This window comes from Grus americana, chromosome 8 (assembly GCF_028858705.1).
Source record: "Grus americana isolate bGruAme1 chromosome 8, bGruAme1.mat, whole genome shotgun sequence".
Lineage (NCBI taxonomy): Eukaryota > Metazoa > Chordata > Aves > Gruiformes > Gruidae > Grus > Grus americana.
Window position 1 is genome coordinate 14924042 of NC_072859.1, and position 16599 is coordinate 14940640.

The following is a 16599-nucleotide window of genomic DNA, read 5'->3' on the forward strand; positions in this document are numbered from 1 at the left end:
AATAACTAGCTATAGATAATTTTCAGGCTTTTTTAGGCTTGTACTAGTACTAGATTGCTTTTTCACAACTAAACTTTTTTTTTATAGGTTGTAATTAAAACAATCCTCCAGTGGTTTCAAAAAGTGCAAACTTCAAAAGGTCTGCGTTATTTCAAGTTATTCTTTCAGGGTTTTCAGTTGCTTATTGGAGAATGGAGGAAAAAAAAAATGCAGTTTTCTTCCTGGAAATCTATTCCAAGTTTCTAGCTAATAACGCATGAGTGTATAAATGTCCATGCCTTTATCACAGTCTTATGAATTAATGATGTGATGTGTACGTTTAGGGTAAGGACCTTACAATTATTGGAAGCACAAGCATGAAATGTGAACTAAAGTGAACGTATTTCTGCTTCTGGGCTAGTCAAATCTTAAACTGTAGTTTCTTATAGAATCTGTAAGAAGCAGTTTAGAGGAACTATGCATTTGATTAATCCGTCTTAGCTCTGTAATAACTAAGGAGCTTTTATGTTGCTGATGGAATCCTTGATGTAAAAAACGAGGGATGTAGTGGGCACCTTCTTCAGATAGTTATTAGTATAAATTAAAATAATCTTCTATCATGTGATCTATCCTAATCTGGAAGAGCACTTTGAATGCTTTTCTGTAAAGGTACTGTTTGCCTTTTGGAAGTTCAATTTGTGGCCTGTGATATGTAAAATTAAATATCTAGATTACTAAATGGACAATATAACACTGCCTAGTGATGATCTTGTATGCCTAATGAAAACAGCTGGCACATAGCCATATGTGTAAAAGTAATAGTTTTGAATTTGAGCTACCTTTACTGCTTCCAGTATTCAAGGCAACTTAGTTGCAGGTAACTCAACTACCTGTACACTGTGTAGCAGCTTATGTACAGATTCACAACATAAATTCACGGTGCTGCTTTTTTTCTGCTGTAACCCTCTCTGTAATATATATATTTCTGGTTTTTACAGATGGCATATTAAAGCTGTTTGACCTTAATTTTTCAAAACATTTAACTTATCTCTTTATCTCTTTGGAAATTTCATTATATTTCAGGACCTCATTATACTAGGCTCTCTAGAAACAAAAAGCAAAGTAATGTTCCCAATCCCAGAAATGCATAAGGTCTAAGAATCAGAGGACAGAACAGCTACATGCAGTAACTGTTGGGCAAGTACAGACAGTGAAACAAAATTTATCAGCGTTGAGGCTGAATGATAGGTAACAACAGCCTAGCATATAATCTTCAATGAAATCTAGCTAAAATAGTCAATCTTTCATTTTGGTTAATGGCAGAAACTATTGTTCTGTTCTATACAGAGCAGTGAGGTCACTTGGACACAATAGGAACTGCAGTGTAATACAAACAAATACTTGATCTGAGGTCAAATGAAGCCATAATTGGCATAAGGTTTTTTTCATTTGGCAATTAAAAAAAATCGCAGTTCTCTAACTTTCATATTTCTCTGTTACTTAAGATACTATATTTAATACTTGGGTCATGTTTCTCTGCTACTTAAGATACTATCTCTATTTAATACTTAGGTCTTATTTTGAGATCAGTTAGAAATTATAAATAGGCATTTAAACAGTGTTGGCAAACACTTAATATTTCTTAGAGTTTAAAATATTTTTGAAAGCTAGAAGAAGGATAAAGCGCTGAAATCTGTTCATCTCATATTCCTTATTAAGTTCTCATAGGAAAATTTTTTTCAAAACTGTATTTTTATAGAGGTCATGAGAACATTTTTAAATTAGTAATTTAGGAAAGTTGATTTTTAGCTCCTCTTGCAGGGGACACAACTTTATCTAAAATTCTTCCTCATCTCGTGCATATCACAGCATTGTGTGTTACTGCGTCCCTTCCACATTGATAATAACTTTAACTCCTTCTTCCATAACTATTTTTAAAGTTCTATAAAAACTGACTTCTTTGAAGTAAATAAATACTGGTGTTAGACTTGAGCATCCTGAACTGACTTTGAGGTCAGATTCTGCAAAAAGCCTCTGTGAACGTGCGTTTGTACTGTGACACATTTAATTTACTGGAACTATGCAAAGACAGAGTAGTGCACCATGTATGCAGACGGTTGTAGATTAGCCATTTAAATTATAATCCTTGCCAAGGAGCTGTTCAGTACTTTGAAACTACACTGCTCCTACGGATCTGACATATTTCCTTGCTTGCATACTTTGTGTTTCCCAGAATGATTTTGAAGACAAAGCAGGTGTGGAAACTCAGAATGGCATGACACAGGGAGATGAGCTTAATGCCTTAAAAAGTCGGAGACGGCCATGTTCTGCTACAACTGGAGCTCTGAGGTAATTAATTAATTCTGAGGTAATCTGCAATTTTAAATTAAATCTGTGCTATCAGATCTTTATGGCAAGTACGTGGCCTTTTTTAGGGCAGTAGTACTAATTTCCACCACCTTCTGTGGTGGAAATTTCTCTAGCTGTATATCTATTAGTTGCAGATTTAGTTTATTAATTTTTTTCTTTTTTTTCTGACTCCCTATTCAGGATACCTACTTATTATGTAGCAGTAAAAGACAAAGTAGAAAAATATTTTAAAACCTTCAAATTTATATCTAGCATTTTAAAACTTACATCTCAAACAAAATATTCTTCAATGAACTTAGTTATCTTTCTATAATTACTTTTCTGTACTCCTTATATAAATTTTTAATTTTTCAGAACCAGTAAAAATGTGAAGTTTGAAAATAAACCTCAAGTAGCTCTCTGTTTAACTGTAAATTAAAATAATGATTGTCAATAATTTTTAACTCTTGTTAGTCTCGTACTTTAAAGCTAGTATGAGACATGCAAGTATGCTTTGTGGGAGGGGAAAGACTTTTTATCCTTTGATAAAGACTGCTACTTTGGTTTCCTTAGGCTGCAAGACATGAAACTGCACACCAGGTCAATATCACAACCTTTCAGGTATTAACTTTAAAATTATAGTTCTAAATGTATACCACTCAGGTCTTAAATTTTCAGTGTTTTGAATTATAGTTATGACATCAATTGATTGGCAATTTCAGACTTCTGATAAGCAGCAGGTACACACTTTTTTAAAACGCCTGCAAACGGGGGGAAAATAATCTAAAGGACAGAGGGGTACAACTCTACTTTAGGGATACCTTGAATTCTTCTTAGTAAATAATTAGCACATAAAAGTAATTTCCTCAGTCACATTTTCTAATATCTATGGTGTTATGCAATGAAGGATGACTAGTTAACTCATAACCACTTTATCCCTATAAAACTAGATACTTGTCTCAAAAGCCTAAATTGGCTACATATTGCCTGCGTATCACAGTTTTTGTCCTGTGTGTTTTAGTAGGTGAACTAGAAGTATTGCTTAGTGGATACAGTCAGTACTTTTTTTAGAAGATGTACCAGATAAACATTTAGAAAATAAGAAGAAACTATTGGCTTTATTGGCTCCACAGAAAGTTCTGAGAAAGCATGTAGTAAAGTGTACAGTGAGGACTGTGTATTAAAATATGAAATGGTATTAAAACAATGTTTATTTCATTTATGACCTGTACTAATCTCAAATCAGTACTGACAGTGCCACTCAAAAGAAAATAAAACGTAGAGTGAGAATTTACTTAATTTTAAGAGTTACAAGAATAGCAGAATTGAGTATTTTGTTTTTAACCATTGCATCTAAAATACATGTAAGACAAAATACCAGTCCTTGTAAAGCATTAATACTGAAAAGAACACATTATCTTCAGTTTTGTGACAACCTGGATTTCTGAGGTGGATTATTCTAGATGTCTTACCTTGGAGATACCTGTTTACCCTTTCTTGGAATTAAAGCTATTTCTGCTCAATATCACTCCTGTGTGCTTGTAGTTGGAGACTTGTACCCAAGGTCTTTCATCCTTTAAGAGCTGATCATGGTAATATACCCTGGTCTAAGGATGGAGAGAATTTCATACTACTGTGAGGCTATTGATTTATCAGTTTTTAATACACTAATATGGAGAGCTATAATGCCAATATTTTTGAGTAGCCCAGTGTATCATACTTCTCATTAGCAAAATATGAAGAATATGGTCATTGAGTCCCACCCTAGAAAGAGCTTCGTAAAAATGTTCTTTCTGTCATTTGGAGATGATGATGATGATCTCGTGAAAGCTACAGTGTTGGGTTTTTTCCTACTCCTACTTGCTTTATAAGCAAAAAAAAGTACTCTTTCTCAAATTCACAATATTTAAAATTTGTAATGAAATTTACAATAATCTTGATACAAAATGGACACTTAGCCTTCACGAATAATCAAGGTGAAAGGTAGCCTGTAACTGTATAGTACGGTACAACAGGGGAAAACTTGGGAGTGGGATATTTTGAAAAGTTTTTTTGAAAAGATATTTGAAAACAGGCAAACTAAGTTTTTGCTGTTGAGTTCTCAGGACTCAGACTTGAGAATTCCCACTTTTTAAAATACCAATCTGTGTATTAAAAGACTGTATGTGTTTGAGATGTATATTTCAATTATAAAAATCTTCCTTCTCACTAAAACTCTGCACTCCTTTTAGACTGAATACTTCAGGTGGCACAGAAGGATCCATGTCTCCTCTGAAGGCCTCCAAAGTGATGGCAGTTAATTCACCATCTGCAGAAAGAATAAGCAGAATTCCCGCATCCTCAGGCCCTAACCTTAAAAGGTTTTTTTGTTCTCATTTTGGTACAAATACTTCCTGTATACTACAATGGTTTTCAACACACATGCAGTCTATGAAGCACTTGCTGATCTTGGGTGTAAGAAGGCTTAAATTTACTTAGAAAGTGATTTGCTGTTCCACTTGCCAAACTTTAGTTGTGTGCAGATTTAAAAAAACAAACAAAAACCAAAACCTGTACTACTGGTATGAGAGTTTTGGTGGGACCGTATCAAGTCAGAAACAGTATTACATTACTCGGGGTTTGGTTTTGTGTTGGGGTTTTGGTTTTTTTAACGCATCTGAGTGTGTAGAAGTTTTGTAAGTAGTCCCACAAGTCTATATGCTATTAATCGCAGAAGATAACTGAGTGGTAATTAATATTAATTTTATGAACCCTTGATTTATTGCTATATTTAATTCCATTATTACTATTGCACTAAGTAATTATGGATGTTAAATGAAATTTAGAGTGATGCATTTTTAATAACTTCTGGGCACAAATATTTACTTGAAAAAAATAACCAAGAGATATTTCAGGACACCCTATTTTTATTCTCAAATTTTATCACATTACTTCTTGGTTACTTGAAGACACATATCATGTTACCAATTTCAGGAAACAGAAGAGGAGTTCTTAAACTGTTACATGTACACAAAATACTTCAAGGTAGATCAGCCACTGCCTAGACCTTTTAACACAATCTCCTGCATGTGCATATGGTTTGATGGAGGGGAAGGCTGACCATGGTAGTGCTTGAATAAAGAAAGTTTGGGAGCTCTTGACAAAGAATTCTGGGTCTCATTATTTGAGAGCTAGAAGATGAACCTGTGTGCAAACACAAATTATTTTAGAATGGTCTGTGTTATTCACCTAATGTCTTCTGAATTGTCTGGGTTTTTTTTTTTACCTGTACATACCTTGTGTGTATTTTCTTCCCCACATGTTTTCCATTCAGCGTTTCCATAAACTCCAGACTAGCCAGTTCTCTAGGGAACCTGTATGCTGCTTCAGATGATGATGAGAGCAAAATGACATCATTGGCCTCTAGGACAGGTTTTTCTATAAGCCAACTCTCCAGCCACTTGAATGGCAGCTTGCAGCTGCCGCACAGAAATAACCATGAACTGAACAACAACTTATACAACAGAAACAGCAGTAGTGGCAACCTGAGCAGCCAAACCAGTTTTCACAGCGCCGTGACAGATGAGTACACATCAACCTTCCTTTATGGGCCTTGCAACTCCTCCAGCGATTGACCATACCAGAGTCAGTCAATTTCTGTAAGTTCATAGTTAAAACAGCACATTCAGGCATCTCACCGATGCTTATCTTCCTTGCTTCTGTGAGCAAAACTGTTGCAAAAAAATCTTAACCCAGCATAATTCTCTGACTTCCTTTAATGTTTCTGAACACCACCTTTGTCTGTTTCCTTTTTAAGTAATTATCATTTCAGCTGCTTTTTTTTTCCCATCTCTTTCAAGCATCTAGATCATGGAGGGTTCATGGAAAATAAATCACTCCTGAACTTCAACTAACACCTTTTCTGATATCTTTTTTTATGGACCTTCTTACCTTTAAGATTTTATTTCAAATTATCCATAACATTTTTTATAAGTTTATTATGTATCTTATTCTTCATGCAGTAACAGATTTAAAGAAGCTTTTGATTGTATCGTACTAAATGGAAAGTACAACATTCTTAAAAATAGGGCTCACTTGAAAGATGAGTCCACTTGACTTGAAACCTAGTCCTTTTCTAACACCAAATGTGAAAATTATTTTAGAACAAGATATTTCTCATGGTCTCACCATTTTAGCTTTTATTCAACAACTTTGCCTTGGGCTTATTTTGTGTCCTTTTTCTATGTGAGTCTATATAAAGAGGATACACGGATAAATTAATGCAACTTGAAAGTGATTCTATACTAAATGTGGAGAAGAGACTAGAGAAACTTCAGTTATGAAACCAGAAATCACTTCAGCTATTTTAGGGGGAAAAAATATTTACTACTATAAATCTAAAACCAATTTAAAATGTCTGGTTTCCAAAGATCTGATGTCCTACTAATTTTAAAAATTAGTGCAGTGTTTTTAATAGAATATATTGGCTACATTTAATTGAACCTGTCAGCCTCTGTTAGTAGTACTGACACTTCAGATTTTTAACTGCTGGAAATAAAATTACTTTCATATGAAATTAACTTCAGAATATTATACCTTTCTTTTCTGTTTCCTTACCACTGATAAACTGTTTCATTGTAAACAAAGTTTTAGTGTTATACCTGCTACGGTTTTTGTGTGATGAGTTCCCTGTTTTAAAACAGCTAATAGACACATTGCATGTAACTAGGATGTCAGCCAAAAAGATCATTCATGGGTTGTGTTCTCTTTTTCCTGAAGAAGTAGGGGATCTATCCTCTCTTCAACAGCTAGTAGATCGCACTACTTACAGTTCAGAAGCCACATGTTTACATCTTCAGAGTATGAATTGTACTTTCTGAGGATAGATGACAGTAGGAAATAAATTCTCATTGTTTCATTGTGGAGTTAAATTGCATGTGTGACTGAAACCTAACTAGTATACAAAGTACATTGAAAATTAAGATAGTTGAGGGAGATTGACTCTGTACTCTCATCAATTCAATGGATAATTCCACTGGAAAAGGAGTTACTGTGCTAAGATGTGCTTGACCTAAAGCAACTCTTTAAAAAACTTGATGCTTTCAGACTCCTTTGAAAGTACATTTAGCTGTTTATCCACTACAACTTACCTGGAAATAAATGTTAATATTCTATGATCTTAGAATCACTCAGTGTTCTACATTGAGTTCAAATTTGAGTTTAAACTTTATTTTAAACATCAGCAGTAACTTATTTACAAGGGACTTCTTGAATATCGCCATATCCTTTCAGTTGTTTTACCTTTTAATTTGGCTGTGTTTGTACCTGCTACATGGATTGAGGTTAAGCTATATATAATTGAGATTTTTCTCAAGTTGGATATAGAAACCATCTCAGTTTTCTTATGATGAATCCAGTTCTAGAACAAGAGAACTGGTTTAGTTTAATTCCTCCAGGCGTAGAGGTGAGGAAACTGGTAACTTCATTTTCACGCAACGCAAGTACATTTTTCTTCCCTCTCTCTGCCCCCTGCACCTCAGTATGGAAGAGAAAATTATTCAATAGTCTTTTTTTCTACTGTTTTGTAATGAAACATCAAAAAACCCATTTATTAATACTATTGTTCCACATTCCATTTAAAACAAAAAATAACTATGACTGACTTCCTGTTGTTGTCAGCCATATTTTTCCTTCATCAGTGTAAGCTTATAATCCACTTCCTTTTATTGCATTTATGCTGTTGTGTGCTGATGAACTAGAAGAAAAGCTTGATTTTCATAGAACAAACAACTTACCATTCTAGCCAAATAGAATAAATATTTGCAAATTTTACAAATTGGATGTTTTGATTAAGCAGAATCTCACAATTATAACTTTTGGAAATATTCTTATCGAGTATAATCACATTTAAGGTACCACAATAAAAATTTTACTTTGTTATTACAATAGTTATAAATCCAAATATCACTCTTTTTAAAATGTATTTTTATTGAAGAGTACGTAACTGGGTAGTCTTAAGATGAGTCACCTTTTGCTTCTATAGCTGTCATGGAAACTGGCAAGATGGAAAAATTTATAAAAAATCGAGAAGTGTAGCAGTATTCTAAAATTCATATACATGATCTTTATACTTGTAGAATAGTTTTTCTTAATATGAACTTACTGCTAATGAATATAGGATGGCCTTTGCAAAAAGAGACAAACACAAGTGCATCTTACTGATCTGTAAATTTAGCAGAGTCAAAGGATCACTTCAAGTGCGTATGCCTTTTATATAATATATCCCGATTTATTTTAGTGGATCTTGTGTATTCACAGTAACTCTTCCCTGCTGCAACAATGTTTTGGGAGACTTGATGCACAATTCAGAAAAGTTAAATTACTTTTTCTAATTACCTGGAAAAAGTGCATGTTCAAGTACTAATGGATAGCCCTAAATGTTATAGGATTGTTCCCCCTTCAAAGTTAACTCACAGCTGACTTGATCCTGAAGATGAATGCATGACAAATATGGTTCTAGTGTCTAGATGGATCTGTGGCTTATTTTTTCTTCCAGGAGGCTTTCACACCTCCTATTGAAGAAGGAAAATGATAGTGATCTAAGCAGTTGCTTCAGAGTGAACTCCATGAGATATCATTAACGGTAGTGAAGCTATCTTAGTTCTTTGTTTAAATGTCTGATACTTGGGTCTAAAATGCCAAGCTTGACACTGCGTGGACCACTGTTAGGAGTACACATTGAGAATTCTACTCAATTAACTGATTTTACACTCTCATCATTGCAATTCAGCAGTCAATTTTCTTTGGTTTTTTCCCTTCTATTTTTCCCTCTATTTTAAATCAGATTTTGTTAAATACCAGCATATGACTTGTAAAGGTGGATTGTGGCTTTTTGCTTGTAATAAAGCTTTCATAATCATAGGCCATACTTTAAGTCACTGCAAATAGAGGAGGTAGGAAGGTAAATTTTAAAACAGAAAATCCTGAAAAAATTTAAAAAAAAAAAAGAGAGAAAATCACAATTACAGGCTTTGAAATATTACAGTGAATCTCTCTGGACAATTAAGAGCACAAATTACTTCACTACAAAAGGGAAAAAAACCCCCAAAACCTCCCAAAACAAACAAAGCCCCCAAACTTCCCCAGCTAAAATTTAATTTTTCAAACTCAAAAATTAGCCGAATACTTTACAACAGCTCAGTTGTTACGGCTATCACCATAGTTTTAGTAGTAGGAACTTTATGGGCAGTCACATCAATTCATCTTAACCTGGAAAAAATGCTGCTTAGGTTTAATTCTTCCCTGTATTCAGAAAAGGCTTTGAAACATTAGGAAGAAGTCATTGATATGTGAAGTAGAGCTATGGTGAGGGTGGGAACACACTGAAAAATATATTTCTCAATTTGAAAATAAATAAAATAAACCCTGCCTACCCATCTGTAATGAAAATTAACAAAACATGCTATCTTATTTCCAAGCAACCTGTGCTGTGTGGATATTTGTTCTTTTTTATATGTTGCCATTAATTTTTTGTGTATTTTTGTAACTTGGATTCCTTATAATTTTAAGAGTTTCAGTTTAAACTTTGGAATCTTTAATTTATAGTTTGCTTGTTTATTTATTTAACTTATGATGTAGAATTCCTGGTTACTACTGCCTGCTAAGTAAAAGGCTACTGTTTGTAGTTCTTTGTCAACTAACACTAGCTGTTTCCAAGATCAGCAAGAGTGTACAATGCTTTCTGGTCATCTTATACCTGTCCAAGCTTAAAGTAATCTATTACTGTACAACATAGAGTATATAATTAAATTTCATGCATTTTTAATGTTTGTTACTCAGCTTTACTTGGAATTCAGTTTTGAGGGATCCATTACAAATACTGCTCTAGTTAAGTGTAACCATCATTCTGATTGTTAAAATACACTTCTAAAAATGAGAAAGCTTTGAGGATTATTAAGACAGCAGAAGTTTCAAGTGCTCATTAATGAAGGGCTATTCCTTCTGCCTCACTCTTACACATGTAATAAACAGCTAAACAAATGCTCTCACCAAAGCAAATAATCCAGAATTATTATTAGAGAATGGAGTTAGGAAAAATAACCTTCTATGATTGTGTTCCATGGTGATTATGAGCCTATAATGAAAAAAATACTTGGTACATCTGTTTAGTTTTATAGTAAAGTATTTTCTATTAAATCATACCCTTCATGTTGAATCCATTTAGTACTAAACCCAGACCCTTTTCAGTCAGTGGTATTCAAATCTTTATATGCTGACAGCACTTCTTTTTCAGCCTAGGAAAGAATATCCAGATGGTCTCAGATCTTAAAGATGTGAAAATGCATTTAAAAGACAACTTTGGAAACATACACTGAGATTTAAGATACAGAAAAAAGTGGGTTTGTGCTATTAGAGCTCTAGAGGTTCCCTGTTACACACTACTACTACTACTGTGTTTCACTATGGATGCCAAAGAGGATTTCTAAAGTGACTGGTTAGGAATAGTGGGGAAAATAGAAGAGAAGACTCCGAGGTTCTTAGCTTTCTTGGGATTCATGTTATTCTCAAGTAGATCTAATTCGGATGAATGGATGCAGTTTTAAAATATGGTTTGTCTTGTTTATTTGCTACTTATAACCATACTAGTACAGCAAAAAGCTCTCTTAGATAAGACTTTTTCTTCATCAGAATGACTTTCTGAACACATCTGTATAGGAGGTAATAAAAAATGTTTGGATGCTGTCTGAACTTACTAATTACTTCGTAATAAAAACTTAAGCAGAACCGGAAATGTAAATAAATAGAGCAGACCAGGTTATGCTTTCCTGTTAATTAGACTGCTTGCTAATCCAGATGAACCATTTGCAGTGCTTCACTTTCATCTGGGTTTAGTAATCATACATGAATTTATTCATGTGCATAATTGTACTGCTGCAGCTTTTTTCTTATTTATCTACACCATGTATGTTTCCTATGTCATTACCTGCATCAACATCTAAAGTATACTGTATTTTTTACAGTAGCACTTTGATTCTCATTCAGGATAAGTGGAAACAATTCAATTATAGTAAATGCAATCATATGCTTTTCCAATACATTTTTAAGGCATTGTTTTAAGGTGGTGTTTTAAAAAATTTGTAACACTTTTCTTCAAGAATCTCTAGAATTTGGTTTGGAAAAGTGGGTGTAGATACAGAAAAGTTGATGGACTTTACCATATCTAGTTTTTGAGTTTCTTCTAATTTATTCATATTTACCTATGCAGAGATTCAGATCCAACTCTGTTCATTGTTCTTCTTCCTGTCCTTCCTCTATTCCTTCAGTGCAAAATGCATGTTATATACAAGCATAACATCCCCAGTGAGTTTTAATCAGTTTTTCTTCTCTGCACAGTCCCTTCAGTCTGAGTATGTTCAGTACTAAAGCCTTGATGCTTTGGTGAAACCTGTTAAAATCGAAGTCCTTCATGAAGGAGAAGAACTTAAGGAAGGAATCCGCGCACTCAGAGGAATCTTCAAGACAACATATTAAAACCTTAACACCAAGAGGAGACTTCTTAACAGGCAGAAATTTCTTGTTAATGACTACTGCAGATGCACTGATTTTGAATTTGTGAAAATTATTTTACTTTGTTATACACAGATTTAATTTTTTAATGTTGACAGCTTGAATATATTTCTAATGAGTTTCATTAAGACATTTATTAACATGTGTACAGTGTTAAAATATGTATTAAGAGAATATTTTGGTAAGCAATACATATAAAAATATGTAAAAATTAGAATATATTTTAATTTAGTGTTCACTTTGCTACAAAAATGTATATTTTAAAGAATTTTTACATGTTTATCAAAGATGAAAATTTTTTTATGAACAAGATGTTTTTCTTCGTTTATGGGTCCATCATTATTGCTGAAAGCCTAATGGTCTTCTGGTAACTTAATGGCAGTCTAACTAGTGAGATACTAGTTATCACGCTATTAACTGAAAGCACTTGATACATAGTCTGCTTTCCACTTTCAGCTGCTAATGTTTCATAAGGAAACACTATGAAACAAAAATAAAAGGAAAGTATTTGTTGAGATGCAATGTAACTTGCATCTTCTATTGCAAAGAGGAAGTAATTTATCTGATGATTCAATTGTACAATTAAGGCTTTCTTTCAATTTGTCTTAAAGGCACATTTTCTTTTCAATGTACAATGCTAAATTTTGCTATGCAATATATACTGCAAAGATGAAGGCAGACCAAACTTAAGTTGGTAAGAATGTGTATGTATAATGAATTTGGCAGTGCTGTGCGCTTACATGTTTTTAACCTACGTTTGGCAATACATATACAGTTTCATTAGTAAAGCATACTAAAGTAAATGTTGGAAGTATTAAATTTTCACTTATCAATTGGATGCTTCATAAACTTTTTAATTTGAAAATTATTGTTAAACATACAGCTAAGGTAACCTCCTGTATCACAGAATATTTTTATCAGTTGTAAAGATGCTCTTTAACATATAGTCTAATCAGGTGTGATTAGAGATGAGACTTAGAATGAAGTGGTATTACAGTGAAGTACTAGAGATCACATGTAAAATTTTCAGAACTCCACAAGTGCATAGTAAGCAAAAACAAAAAAAAAGGACTTGATTTGCTATTAATTTAGAAGACAAAAACCACATGTGTTACCTATGAGTTTTTCCGATACCTGTGGAAACTTGAAAATAAAACTTGGTTGAATTGTCAGTCTTTGTTCCTGAGGACCTGGGAATGCCTTGCATCTGCTTTACAACCGAAGTTAAGATAAAGTGCCACATTCTTCTTCTAAAAAAAAAGATCAGATCACAAATTGCTATGGGAAGTTGTACTGAAAGTGTTAATAAGCAATATTGAGAGCAGCTATATAAATCACTGAATAAAATTACATGTAATACTGTACTTTTTTCACAACTGTGTATATGTAACATATACACACACAAAGTAGCATATGTGTGTGCATATATATACAATATACTGTATATGAATTCTAGATTAATGGTAAGGTAATTCTACCTCTTATCAAGAATTTTGTCATGTACTTTGTTATAAATAGTTTTCCTTAATAAAATATTGTTTAATTTTGAAAATGTAGAGATATATATACACACATACAGCTAATTGATAATAAAATGTATCAGCCAGCTTCCCTGTTTCTTGGCTTTTCTTACTTAGCTCTTTTGATGTAAACTAATATGATTAGATCTCTAATTGAAGAGTAGCTCTTCAAAACCACCTTCTAAAGCATGCTAAAGCTGACATTGCAAAAAGACATTAGTATGTCAGGTCTCTTTTACAACTGATCTCTCTAGCTAACCTTCTTGTATTTGCTTTGTATAACATCAAGTATTTAATCAACATATTGACACTATGATATAAAGGTTATATTTCAAAAAATCATGATTTAAAAGCTGTGTCTGAATTGAGGAAACTTTTTTTATCTTCCTGGACAAGGACCCTTGTTAAAGGTGTAATATACCCTGTCTTTTTTGTATGTGCAACAGGCTTCTTAATCTTACTAACAGCAGGGTCTTTGTCCATAAGAACTTAAAAGATCATGCTTTCATTTACCTTTTTATTGTTCCTTCAATTAAAAACCAGTCACAAGTGGTTCTAGCATTGTTTAACTGCTGACTATTTTCAACAAATTTGTGTTGCATGATTATTTATCTACGGTGCTTAATATTCCTCTCAGATAAGTCTGTACTGCAATAGATGATGTGGACAGTACGTAACTGTAACACTGCCACTCCAAAGGAATGGCAAAGCCAGAAATAGAGCAGATACTTTAGAAGTTACCCAAATTCTAGTGACAATCTAAAAACACAATAAAAGGCTTCTGCCACTACATTCAGACAACTAATGGATGTTGATTTGGATGTGTAGCGTAAATATAAAGGAAGAATAGCTAATTAAAAAGTTTCTAGTATGTAGGCATCAACATCTCCTTTAGCCTTTTTCTAGACTTATATTGATACAAAATACAGTAAATGTCAGCTAATGTACCACATATTTTTTGTTCTTAAAAATTAATTATGAATATAGCCAGTATTCTGTAACAATCAGCTGCTTAACAACAAATTTGGGGACAAGGAAAGGTAAAGGAGGTCTTCAGAACTGCAGCTTTTAAGAAATACCAACCAATTTTTTTCATATCCTCTTTTCACTTATCCTTGAACTCTACCATTTCTGTTGCTTCATATACAAATATTTCTCCTTGTTCTGGGAGAACAAGCTGTAGCACATGAGATCTTTAAAAAGAGGTCTGACAAACACATAAGGCTGGATTCAATAAATCCAGAGATCTCTACTGGGTCTGTGATTCTGTGGCTAACACCTTATGAAAATTAATCTTAAGTATTTTCAAGTATGCTATATGAAGCTTTTTGGTTAGGGAGGTATTTCTTCTTACAGATTTAGAGAATATTTTTCAATTACAGTACTGCAGAAAGAGGAGGATTTTAGTTTCTATAATAACTGTTCTCTACTGACAGCTAAACAATGAAAGGCCTCAAAAGGTTTGACACTTGATTAGATCTACACTGCAAAGTGCAGCAGGCAAAAAAATATGGTAATTAAGGGCCTGATCAAGTAAATCACTCAGGTATGTCTTTAACCTTAAGAACATGAGCAATCTAATTAATTAAAAAAGAACATAGATATTCACATTTGTAACATCCACATTCGGATCAATAGTCCTGTCAACTGCAAACATGAGCCTTTCTGTCAGTAAAAGATGTGCTATATGGCAACAATAATCCATTGACCCCCCACAAATTAACTTCATTATTTTAAAGAATGTATATTGTGGCTATAATTACTTCCTGATATATTATTTCGGTATTGTTGTTTGTTAGCATTGTGAGTTTAACAATATCTAAAAACGCCTCATAGAGATATCTTTGGTCACTGTACAGGTCATACCTTTTATGGGCTACAAAAGTAAGCAATCTCAGCTCATACAACCCACCTGTAAAAGCAGCTTTTCTCCTCAACTCACCACAAAATTAATCAGTATTCCTTTTCTGGAAAGCTTTTGAAAGGAAATGTTAAGTTCTTTTACTCAGTTTCTTATTAAATCTTGTCCAAGGTAAGGAGAGTTAACATTTTGTCCCCATTTGAGTAAAGTGCTCTAGAGTTCTTGGGAGAATCCCACTATTAACTCTTCTCCATTAGGACTGCTAAGCCCTGCTCTTCAACCAGTGTTTAGTCCGCCTAAGAACCTGTCATTCGCCTCTGTGGGAACTTGTCCTCTGTATTAATTTCTGTGCAAGACAGTTTCAAACACTACACCGATTGTGTTTTACCTGTGTACTTACTGGCACCAGCATTCAACTTCAGCGGGTTGGTGATGCAGGATTTCCTGCAGGTTGAGTTTTATGAAGAAATGATGAGTATGTAAATTGACCAGCTTCCTCAAATAAGTAGTACTTATTAGTCTTACCAAGGATCTGGGTATCTATCATCTTTGAAAGATTTAATTTGGAAAGCGTATTCTTATTATAGACTGGTTCTAAAATTAACTTTAAGCTTGCAAAAGCATAGCGCGCTTTCTCTTAACAAAAATAAGATCAGAAAAAAACAGTTTGAATATCTAGCAGAGGAGTTTCTACAGTAAATGGATTGTATTTCAGACAGAAGTAATTGATACTGGTTTGAAAGCTTGCTGCAAATTAAAGTTGTGTAAATGGGTCAGAACCAGAAAACTGGTAAGGCAACGAGAAAAGTCAGACTGTAGTTGCAGTATTTCTGGAGCATGATAGGGTTTTGGTGGTTTTTTTTCCCTTCCTTGATTTAACAAGTTGAAAATCTGCTGAATAATTCATGAAGAGTGGAAGGGCTGTATCTTCCTGGAATGATATACAGTGTACGTACTGTGGCACAGGAGAAACTGCAAAGCTTTGTATCAGTTGCTGCCGTTTCTGCTGCTGTAAGGTGCTGCTGCTTTTCGCATTTTCACTGCTACAGAATCCTCAGTTGTGCTCTGGTCTGCTAACAGCTGTCTGCTCCCTATGGACCCACCTTCGCTAGCTACAATCTGTGGGATCTCTTACTACCTACCTGCCTCAGACACTGCTGTTCTCTGGATCGTTCCTGCAAACTGCCTTTTCTGGACCTTGCAGCTTGTATGACTGAAACCTGCCTGAGGGTCCCTCAGCTGCACATCCTTGTGCTTGGTGGGGGACTCCTGCGGCAGGATCTTCTGACCCAGACAAGGATGGGATTTACAGGGAGAAGTCAAAAGTGAGCTGCATTCAGCGAG

General features: G+C 34.0%; 1 protein-coding gene across 6 annotated transcripts in view; it reads left to right on the top strand.

Moving 5' to 3' along the window:
- CDC14A (cell division cycle 14A) overlaps window positions 1-13466 on the top strand; it is a 60794-nt gene extending 47328 nt beyond the window's left edge. For 4 of the 6 annotated variants that reach the window (XM_054833911.1, XM_054833913.1, XM_054833912.1 and 1 more), the window contains 5 exons: window positions 2213-2328; window positions 2902-2949; window positions 4560-4688; window positions 5642-5966; window positions 11701-13466. In XM_054833911.1, coding sequence (XP_054689886.1) covers window positions 2213-2328; window positions 2902-2949; window positions 4560-4688; window positions 5642-5942 — 594 coding nt within the window. In that variant the 3' untranslated portion in view covers window positions 5943-5966; window positions 11701-13466. Of the gene's footprint in view, window positions 1-2212; window positions 2329-2901; window positions 2950-4559; window positions 4689-5641; window positions 8951-11700 lie in introns of all 6 variants that reach the window. The other 2 variants (XR_008578091.1, XM_054833915.1) reach the window with 2 other exon arrangements.
- The last annotated feature ends 3133 nt before the right edge of the window (window positions 13467-16599 follow it).